General features: G+C 36.5%; 1 protein-coding gene across 1 annotated transcript in view; it reads right to left on the bottom strand.

Annotated features, from left to right (window-relative positions):
- LOC112137128 (voltage-dependent calcium channel gamma-2 subunit) overlaps nt 1–11,417 on the bottom strand; it is a gene marked incomplete in the record, with an annotated part of 76,317 nt that overhangs the window by 23,240 nt on the left and 41,660 nt on the right. The window contains 1 exon segment of the mRNA XM_024259287.2: nt 496–579. Coding sequence (XP_024115055.1) covers nt 496–579 — 84 coding nt within the window.

Below are 11,417 nucleotides of genomic sequence, written 5' to 3'. Positions count from 1 at the left end.
CCTGGCCCCAACTTTTTAAAAAAATGCCCAAATAAGAATAAAGAAGCAAGATATAAGAGAAGAGGATCACTTTATGAGGTATGCATTTGTAGTGCAAATGCAAATGTAAAGATACATGCGATGTCCTTGTTATATCTGTGTGTTATATTTGTTATATAATTGTGACATTTCAAATAGATTACACTTTTTTTTTCATTTCATGCGTATTAAAAAAAGGTAAAATTGTGCCAAAAAATGCAACACAAAGCTTAAAGGTTGCATTTTAATGACAACGTGAGACAAATACGTGTGAAGACACAGTTAGTCAGAAAATGTATTAACCTGTTAAATATATATATATATATATATATATTCTTTAAGTACAAAAGATTTTATGGCATGAAGGGCAGCATTAAAATAACACATCAAAATTCGCCTTTAACCCCTGAAGAAAGTTAAACACAGCTAAAAAGTTTTACAAAAACAAAACATTGATGAAAGCGTAGAATAACTCACGTAGAAAGTATTCTGAAGCGTCTGCCTCATAATCCGCATCTTCTGGGAAGTGATCTATCTGCTTACACATGCCTTTAAAAGATCCTGTGAAGAAGAAAAAAACACATTATGTCATGAACATTCTGCAAGATAAAATCCCAATATCAAGATAAAATTCTTAAGATACCAGACTTGATGTATTTTATGTTGTATGAACAGTCGTTTGACCCCGTCAAGGGGAAATGTCTTATTATTTTATATAATATATTAGTGTAAAGTATTTTATGCACTGTAAGGCCTGTTAAAAGCCTTAATTTAAAAGAAGAAAAAATGACAGTCAGTTTGTTAATCCAGGGCGCCTTAAATATGAATAAATTCTGGTTGTGTTTACTGAAGTTAAAGCTATTTTTAGATTCCGTCAAAATGTCTGGTTGGGTGTTATTGTGAATATGCTAATGTGGCTAACGTGTATTGGACTGTGTTTTTATTTAAGTGTCACTAACACTGCTGGGTTTTGTTGTTTTAGTTTGGGGTAGGACCTTGGTAGTCTTGAGTTGCGGGCTTTGTTTATTTGTTCTTTCTAGGTAGATTTTGGTTAAGGCAACCCTTAGCAGGGAGCTGCGCTCACTCCGATGGTCGACATGGTTGAGTCAGCTGTCTCCTTGACTTATTGTATATTTATGTAAGGTTCCAATCCCTTTTGGTTTGCATTTTTGTTTTGAACCAGTTGGGAGTTAGCGCAGTCACAGTAACACTTGTTTTAGTGGTATCAATCTGTTTTTTATTACGTGTTGCAAACAGGGTTGGAAGTTACAGGTCTTATGACTATGCTTACGCGGTTAGCACTTCCAATGTGGCTAAAGTGTAACCTTTTTACAAACAAATTCTAGAGTTACTGTGAGTGCAGTTAACAAACTCTAACTGATTGCTGGATTATCTCTGACATTTTTGTCTCGCTTAATGCGCCAAATAGTTTGGTTCACCTAAATGACAGATTTGAAAATGGACTTTCATTGAAGGTGTACCCTATACTGCGTTAAATATGGTAATTACTAATGAAAATACTAATGTAAAAATTTTGAAAAGAAGGTCAGTGAAAGAAAATAATTTTGTAGAAATTCAGAAAGAAATTATGACATAATATGTTATAAAAGTGAATAAAAACAATTTAAGGGCATCTAATTTTTAAAAGGAAGACAATGAAAGGAAGCTACAGCTGTAAATAGAAAAAGTGCAGCACAAAAAAGACGGTAGGAGCCTCAAAAGATGCATGTCTCACAAAATGCGAGTGTGTGGGAGTGGTGATGATATCGAAGGAGGGAGGAGAGAATGAGCCACATGTAAATGAAAGAGAGAAGAACAAACAAGGAGATGAAGGTGATAGTCATCAAGGCAGACTGTTGCAGTGCGTGTGTTTGCCTGTGTGAAGCTTGGGTGACTGCAAGTGGTAATTGCATGCCCTCCCAATTAAAACGGCTTTTGATAAATGGCAATTGAAGGACAAAAGCGCTGTTGCCCTGCAATACGACACACACACATGCTTCGTGAGTCACACTGAGGGAGCTGACACACAAACGTTCACACTGCCGCTCCAGACCTCTTGTCAAAAGCCTCGCTGTGGTTGTCTACTTCAGTCTTGAGTTAAGTATTACAGGTTTAACAGCAACCTGAATCCTTTTTAAATCATCGTTCATTATAAACTGTGTGAAGTGGAAAAAAAAAGACTCAATAGGGTCAAAGTTTAATAAGAGTTGAGATAAAATGTGATGATAGTAATAAACTAGAACTAGGTCTGATGGTAATTTAATTTGACCTTTAGTGGTAATTAAAGTGGTTTTACAGAAAATTAAACCAACAAACTATCAAGAAGCCACAAAATATTGTGGAGATAAATATCCTATCTACTAAAAGTTAACAAAAAAGGGCTGGTGGTGTAGTGGTTAACTCTCCTGCCTCACAGCGAGAAGGCCCTAGTCTAAATCGCAGATGGAATTTCTATGTGGAGTTTGAATGTTTTTCCCCATGGAACGTCCAATTTGGGTGTCGAGCAATCAGGGTCAGTTATGTTTTCAGTGATTTTTGTCCTGAACGTCCATCCATTTTCTTAACCTGTTGGGGCGGAGGGGTTGCCAGAGACTGTCCCGGCTATAGTTGGGCGAAGGCGGGATACACCCTGGACAGGTCGCCACCCTGTCACAGAGCCCTTGGAGCTGGATCGACTGCTACGCTAGCCAACCGCCCAGTGGACAGTGTCAGGAGCTTGCATGCTCCACTGCCTAGGGTCCGGCAGAGTTAGCGAGGTCTGGTGCCCTGGCTGCCTTCATCAAGAAAATAATAAAAAGATCCTCCAGTTTTATTTTTATTTTTCCCCTCTCGGGTTAGTGCTCAGACAGATGGAAGTGACGTTTAAAACAGAGATCAGCCGCAGCTCCCGGAGTGAAGTACACCACACTGGGAGAGGCTCTGAAAGATCTGGTGAACCCAGACACGGTGACGTGCTTGTCAGCGCCTCTGCAGAACTCGACACATATAAACCCAAGCTACTCACTCAACATCATCCATGTTTTCCATAAAGTAAAAACGAATGAAGTGCAGAAAAACTTTAGCGGCAACTCCGCGGCTGGGGCGTCGAGCAGTATATTTGGCACACATCAAAAGATAATTTGTCCAATGTGAACGCATCATAAGTCTGTAATCTTCTTTTAATCTAATCTCTCTTTTAAAAATATTATGTATATACATATTTTATATATATATATATGGCAGGGATGCAACATCACCATGGATATAATTTCCTTCAAAAACAATGATATATATTTCTAAACCATCTAAATCTCTTTTAGGATCATGGGGCTGCTGGAGCCTATCCCTCTTGCTGTTGCGTATACGCTGGACAGGTTTCCAGTCAGTTGCAGGGACACATTCACACCTAGAGTCAATAATTAAGCTATGAAACATTTCTTGGACCGTGGGAGGAAACCAGAGCGCCTGGAGAGACCACACACAGAAATACCCCAGCCATAATGCATAATGTAAAAAGAAAAAAAGTGGACTTTTTTCAACGTAATATAAAGTAATATGTATTTTTCAGTCACAGCTACTATATTAAATGATGCTGTGAATTAAATTTCTATCATCTTTATTGCTTCTGTTATGTTGACAAGACGCATAATGCCACTGTAAAAGAGGTAAAAGCAACATGGCTGCTGACGCTTTTATATCTAATTTGAATTTATACTCTAGGTACAAAGACAGTAAACAGTTCATTGGGCTAAATGGGATTCTTTTGTGGTTTAAACCTCCCCTATTAGCATAAAATGTTGATTCTGTCTTTTATTGCAGTTATTTTGGGACAACATATTATTATTCAGCCTGTTCCTGTCATTGTCATTATCTTGAAGCATGCATGCAATTATAGGTGGCATAACACATTCCCTATGGTGGTTGCCAGGTGATGTAGAAAGTAGAAGATAAAGACGTGCTGCTTCCAAAACTCCCACAGCTTTAATTACAGTCATCTTTTTGTTTCTGGATTTCACTTTTAATAGATGGATGGATATACCTTAAAGTGTCTTCATGTGATTATCCCACAATGTGTTAAATGTTCGCCGACATCGCTAGGTAGAAACTCCATCATATTAGTCCCTCTCCACCAACACTGCACCCTGTGTCTCTCCCAGGCTCCAACACATGCCCACCCACGCTGCACCACAAGCACATGTAATCTGGAATTGCATTTTCCCTTCCTTCTCTTTTCTATATCTCTCACGCACAACCCCCTCCGTCTCTTTCACTGGCTCTCCTATCTGGCTCTCACATACATACATGAGCCTGTACCCTGAAGACCAAATTCCCATTTGAAGTGAGCTGGCAGCTCAGCCCTCCGCTGCTGCTGCTGCTGCTGCTGCTGCTCCTCTTCCTCCTGACACCCTCTGCAATTCAAATCAAGCTCTTGCTTTATTGTCTCGACAGGAAGGCATCCTGTGCCGTGCGTTTGGTGACAGATTTTTGGGTTAAATACACGGCGTGTTCAGAGGGGCTGTGTCAAATGAAGCATCAAACTTTAACGACTTTATAGTCATGATTCTAAAGAGTAATTAAGAAATAGGACATCAGGAAACCATACAAAAAAGTGTTCAGAACTCTAATGCTAGCAGACAGACACCTTTTTATTTTGAAATTGAACTTTTGCTTATAAATTTCAATCAAATCTTTTTGTTTGTCCACTTTTGTGAATCGGTCATTTTTTTTGGCACTGCATGATGATGTATTGTTTAACATTCTCATTTCAGTTCGATTCCTGGCTGAATCCCATCGGTGTGAAGTTTGCATGTTTTTCTTATACACCCCAGCACCCCAAAAAATGCTTTACAGGGGAGTAATCGGCTCTTAATTGCCCCCTAAGTGTGAACGTGAGGGGCTGTGCGTCTGTATGTGGCTTTGAGATGGACTCTGGAACTGTAGGCTGTATCTTTTCATTTTCAATAGCAGCTGGAATTCTATTTGAAAGCATGAGTAAAAAGAAAGGGTTGTGGATAATGACAACACACTGTCAATTGTTAGAAAGTTTCCAAAATGCCATAGCCCAAGAGATAAAACCAACTAGCATCATCTATTCTGTAGTTTCATGAAACAGTACTAAGTAACAAATCCTGCAGTTCCTCCAAAGACCACAAGAGGCAGGTTGCAAAAAGGAGCAATTCTTCATTGATTAGATGTTAGAATGTCCAACTTTACACCTAAAATAAATGTATGTTCATTTTGGTTTTAGTAGCTTTTTGATGGTTATTACTTACAGCGGTGTCATTAGTCATGACAATGCTGAGCTTTTGCACAATTTTCCGAGAGGACTTTAGACAAGAAGATAGCGACCAGACATCGTTAGCTGGAATTGGAAGTTAATGTTCCCTCTCATTTTGGTCAAAAAATACTCTTACTTAAAAATACTTTTTTGTTGTTGAAAAAATCTAATTTGACTGGCGACCCAAACAATTACAGTTTTCTTTCCCATTTTAAGATCTAAACATTTAACACCACAGAAGCTCTGTCAAAACCTACTATGCCCTTTGGCATACTGTAACTCCTTACACCAGGGGTCTTCAACTAAAATTTAAAGAGGTCCAATTACAAAACATTTCTTGAAATGAAGGTCCTGGAGAAAAAAAAAAGTCTAAATATTCGGTGTAGTATGTTTTTAAGTAGACAAAGATTGATGGCACATCTGCATACAGTTTAACTCTCACTTCAAATTAATTCAGTAGAATTTAAAACTTTTTGACAGCTTTTAGTGTCACATAACATAAAACACATTGAACTGTGTGCCACACACACCAAACAGGAACACTACCAGGTCAACTGCCAAATTCATCAAGAAAACTGAATGAGAAGAGGATCCACTAGAGCGCATTAGTCTGCTTTGTATGGTTTAACCCAAAATCTGATTTATTTTGAAGAATGCACGCAGCAAGATAAGTTTCAAACATATTGCCAGTTTGTTCCTGGTATCATATGTCTGCAAATTCTAAACTTGTTCAGTATTAGTGCTTAAATCTTTGGTAATCTAAGAGTTTAAGCAGCAGCAACATACACAGCATGTTGATGATGATGCACTGTGTTTTAAACATTGGTTGCCTTGGATACACAGTGATACCCTAGTACTTCTGCATCTTGTGTTTCATTTTCATAAATAAGGTTGTAAAACATCTTGTCACTTTTTGACATTTTAGGAGTGTTTTTGACATGCTGGCATTGAATCAGGGGTCTCCAACCTCCGGGCCACAAACTGGTACTGGTCTGAGGGCAGCTTGATACCAGGTCACAGACAGGGATTAATGCATATGCTAATCAGGGGTCCCCAACCAGGACAGCACCAGTACAGGTAGTCTAACTCGATACCATACAACCATATATGACCAGTTGGTGAGTGATAATGTGTTGCATGGATACAGTTTCTCTGACTAATCCTTGTGCTACACTGATTTCTCAATATCAGACAATTGTTGTCAACTAAACAATTATAAAACCGCCTTGTTTACATGGTCTCTTAGAAAATTGGACATCTCAAGAAATTAAATACAGAAATCTGGAAATCGACAATTCTCGTGCTGTGACTTTTGCTGCCATGCCTGCTGTAAAACCCACTCTGAAAAACTCTTCCACATCTTCTCCAACCTCTCGTCATGAAGTGTCGCTCTTCCAAATTGCCCCTTGAAAATTATCCATTCTGCCTGGAACAGATATGATTACTGAGATACCAACCTGCACCTCTGGGGTTAAGACCATCCCACTTTTCCTAGCTGCAAGGCATGGCCTCACAGTCTCTCAAAAGATTATTTATATCAATAAGAGAGACCCCAGCAAACCTCCTGAGCAGCTGGAGGTCATTCAGAAACATGCTTATTGACTGACCTCATAGCTGTAAAGAATAAGTTAATGCAGTGTGATAAAACACTTGCAGACAACCTTTTATGAAGTATTAACATCTGAACCCTCTCAATGAGATAGAGAAAAATGTGTGCAAGAGCAGGAAATAAGATGTGTCAATGCCCTTCTCCAGGCAGTCATGGGGTTTTATGCAAATACACGGCAGACTGTCTTTATTTCCTATGTAAATTATGTCTCAAACTATCTGCCATTAAAGAAATCCCACAGCAGCAAAGGTGGATGAGGATCAGGGTAGAACTGTTGCACAGCAGACATTAGCTCACTGTAGTTTGTTATAAAAAAAATGTTTCTCTTTGTCCACTCAAACTGAAAATGTTTGTGTTTTTTTAATATGTTCTTGCGGTATTGTCTGATGTAGAGGACATATATTAGGAAAATTGGCTCAAAATTGCATTTTTACGTACTTTATTAATTCAATTCATTGTGAATCAGGACCAGACGAAAATTTGAAAAGATTGACATCAACATTGGAAACTTTGTTTAAAACAACACAGAAATGTTAGGCTTGTAGACCTAGCGTACTTCATATTACTGGTTATTTTCTCACAATTTTAAATAAAGTTTTGATGATTTTAATATATTTCGAGATTATTGTAGCATTTTTTACAGCAGTGTGAGCTTCTCAATCTCTAACCTCTGTGGCGTGGGGGGATTCAGACATGAGACACATCTAGACTGCATCATAATTAAGAGTCCCTCCAACCTCAATAAGAGAAAGGAAAAACACATTTTCAAAATAAGTGTTGTGTCAAGAAGAAGCAAATATGATTCTTTGAAGTTACAGTCATCTAAAAAAAAAATGCTGTGATATTTATAATGATGCTAATTATTTTAAGTTGCAATTTCTTTGGTTGTGATATACAAGTCATGTAACAAACAAGACACCTGTATATCTTCCCACATATTTGGATACTAACACCTTTAATATACATTTGAACATCAACATCATTCAAGTGGTAAAACTTTAAAATTAAAACAAAAATAGAAGACTATTCAAAACTTTGTATGTAATGTCATTTCAAAAGAGTGTAATTTCTGCTTATGTTTAGGCTTTGACACTTCACACTTAAGACATATCTAGAGGACTGATAGATGCAACAAAATAGGGTCTCAATGACGTGATTTTAGCCAAAGGGGCAAAAATAGATAATAGGAAGCAGGAGGTCCAAACTTTGACCTCCATTAAAATATGAATTTTGGTTCATTCTGTGAGTAGAATAATAGTAATGTTTTAGTTTGACTTTTATTAAATCCCTTTTTTTTTTTTTCAAAATAAGATTGGACATTGATTCATAAATACTTCTTTAAGAAAGAGCGGATAATTTAATGAGAGTGTCCTAATTTTTTCACTTTTTCACGACTTTAGTCTTTGTTTCTACTTTCACACCAGCCTCTGCAACATCCCTTAAAAGGACTACTTTCAATGAAAAGTCCATGCAAATGAGTATTTCGGGCTTCTAAGTACAAAACTCTTGCATTACTATGCAGGTTGTTACGTCTGTTTTGGGGCTCTACGTACAAAACCAGGCTGAATCTAAACCAATCAGGGATTTGGCTTTGTTAGTGTCATATGGACGGGATTCTTTTTCTTTCATAGAATTCCTAAAAATTTGTAAAATGGTCATTGAATAGAAATTAATAATTGCGGTTTGTGCCCGGCCAGAGTTATATGACACCAAGTCCTTAATATATTGGAATGGAGCTGTGAAAGAAAAAGCCTGGAGAAAAAAACTGCACGATATGCACCACTTTGACATTTGGCACCAAGCCTCTTCCAACTATAGTGGGGACAAGCGCTTGTAGCAAAAGAAAAGTATGAAGATGCCTCTCTCTGCTGGCCCAGTATGAACACCATATGCTTAAAGTGCGTTAGATAATGCACATTTAGTACGATCCCGGACGCGTGTCACATCCTTGCTGTGAACGTAGCATTAGGTATTTCACAATGTTCAAAAAACCTACTAAATCAAACATTTTGAACTATTTTTTTTGTATCATGTGTGAGCTAATAACTTGTGACCAGTGGGGCAAATGTTTGACTGTACTATAACTTGGCTAATACCAAAAATCGAATAATCTGATATAATAAAACATTGTTGAATAATAGAACAATGTAATCTGCAATAAAAGTGTAAAAAATCCTCTTTTATATAGTTTATTACTTGATTATTAATCATTTAAATGAAACAAAGGTTTGTTTCCAAAAGACTGATATAAAAATCCAATAATATTTGAGACTCCCAATGCACTTCAGAAAAAAAGCCTTTGATTTAAAAGAATGGAAATGACTGAAAAAAGCCCTCATTTCATTAAGTGACTTTATTGTAAGCTGCATTTCATTTCAGTCTTTGAACCCGAATGAGCCGTTTCATTTCCACACAATTTCAGCGCACGTCCGACAACACAGACCTATTAAAGATAATCGTTATAAATGTGGAATTAGGTTCTCACCCTATTTGCTCTAACTAATTTAGAGTAAGCAATTACTTTTCATATCAGCAGACTCGTACATGTGTGTGAACAGAACACATAAATTAATTTGATGTGTAGTTGTGCCAGAAAAAAAGAAAGAGAGGGAGTTACTGCACCTCGCTGTGGGGGGGGAAAAAAAGACTTGACCCCATTGGGATCCACAGAAGAGTGGAGCAGCTTTCTTGATGCAACACATAACAGAAAGTGGCAAAAGGCTGCTACATGTGACAAGAATTTAGAAGTATTTCAGCAGGAAACTTTTTGTTCTATAATTATAGTGTAGAAAATCAATCTATTTTCATACAATCAGACATAACTTTTTTTGCAAAAATGTTAAACACAAAAAAAGTTCTGCTTTTGAGACCTCCATTTAGTTTGGGGGTTTAAACTTGTTCTGTCATATAACACAGTTAGAAATCTCAAAATCTTGGTGCTGTATCTGATACATGCATAGGATTAACGTTTAATCATTCTGCTTTAACTCACCAATATACATGTTTTTATCAGAAACAATGTTAGTCAAGATGAAAAATAAAAATCAAAGTGAGACCTCACTTCTATATTTTTCATGTCAAGCTTATAAAGCTGGAAAGTTAGAGCTTGTTTTTTTTTCCATTTAAGTCTATTAGATCCCAAATTTTCATAAAAATTGCAAAATGTTATTGTAATTGATATTGACTTCACAGGTGATTTGGTTTTATAAAAAAATCAAAAATTGTTTTTAGCTAAATTGTACCCACAGAATGCAAAAAAACTACTTAATTGTGGCCACAAAATACTAAGTTGTTTAAGGAAAATTCTAATTTGTCCCCACAAAGTACAAATTTGTGCACCCTTGTGGCAACAAAGTGATAATTTGTATGCAAAAAATACAAGTGTGTGCCCTGAAAATGCTAACAAAATGTTCATTTCTGACACAAAATGCAAATTGGTCTGCACAAAATGCTAACATGTGGCTACAAAATGCAAATCTGCAAAAAAACTGTTATTTTTGGCAAAAATAAAAAAGAATTTTTGCCCTCAAATTGATTTGCCCACAAATGCTGATAAAATGCTACTATGTCAGTGCTAAATACTAATTTGTAAGTACAAAATTCTAGTTTGTTTACAGAAAATGCTCATTTGTGTCCACAAATTACTAAATTGTGGCACAAAATCCTAATGTTGGCCCACAAAATTATAATGAAATGCTAATTTATGACCACAAAATGGTAAGGTTTCTGCACACAAAATGCTAATTAGTGCCCACAAAGTACTAATTTGAGCAAAATTGTGGCCAAAAAAGCTGATTTATCTGCACAAAATACCAATTTGTAGTCCCAAGATGTTTACTTTTGTGCACAAAATGCTTATCAGTGCCAACAAAATTCTAACTTGTGTGCACCAAATACTACATAAAATGTTCAATTGCAGAAAATGGTAATATGTGCCAGAAAAAAGGCTAATTTTTGCCCACAAAGGCCTAATATTTGCAAGCAAAGTACAAAATTGAAGCCACAAAAAGCTAATTTGCATTCACAAAATGCTAATGTTTGCCCACAAAATGCTAAAAAGATGCTAATTTGTGGTCACAAAATCCTCATTTATGTACACAAAATGCAAATTTGTCTGCACGAAATGCTAATTTGTTCTCACAAAATATAAATTGTGGCCACAAAATCATAATGTTGACCCATATAATTATTATAAAATACTAATTTGTGTCCACAAAAGTCTGATTTATCTGCGCAAAATACCAATTTGGAGCCAAAAAAAATTTCATTTTTGCACAAAACATGCTGAATAATGCCTACAAAGTACTAATATATGTGCACTTAATACAAAATTGTGGCTACAAAATGCTAAATTGTGTCAACACTGACCTATAGTGTGCCCACAAAATGCTAATAAACTACTAATTTGTGCCCTCAAAATACAAATTGTGGCAACAAAGTACTAGTTTCTGCACAGACATTTCTATACCAGGGTCACAAAATGTAAAATTGTTAAAAGAAAATACTAATTTGTCTCCACAATATTTTTATTTG

This window comes from Oryzias melastigma, linkage group LG1, assembly GCF_002922805.2.
Source record: "Oryzias melastigma strain HK-1 linkage group LG1, ASM292280v2, whole genome shotgun sequence".
In the NCBI taxonomy this organism is placed as follows: domain Eukaryota; kingdom Metazoa; phylum Chordata; class Actinopteri; order Beloniformes; family Adrianichthyidae; genus Oryzias; species Oryzias melastigma.
The sequence above is the reverse complement of the archived record's forward strand: the minus strand, read 5'-3'. Positions and strand labels throughout refer to the sequence as shown.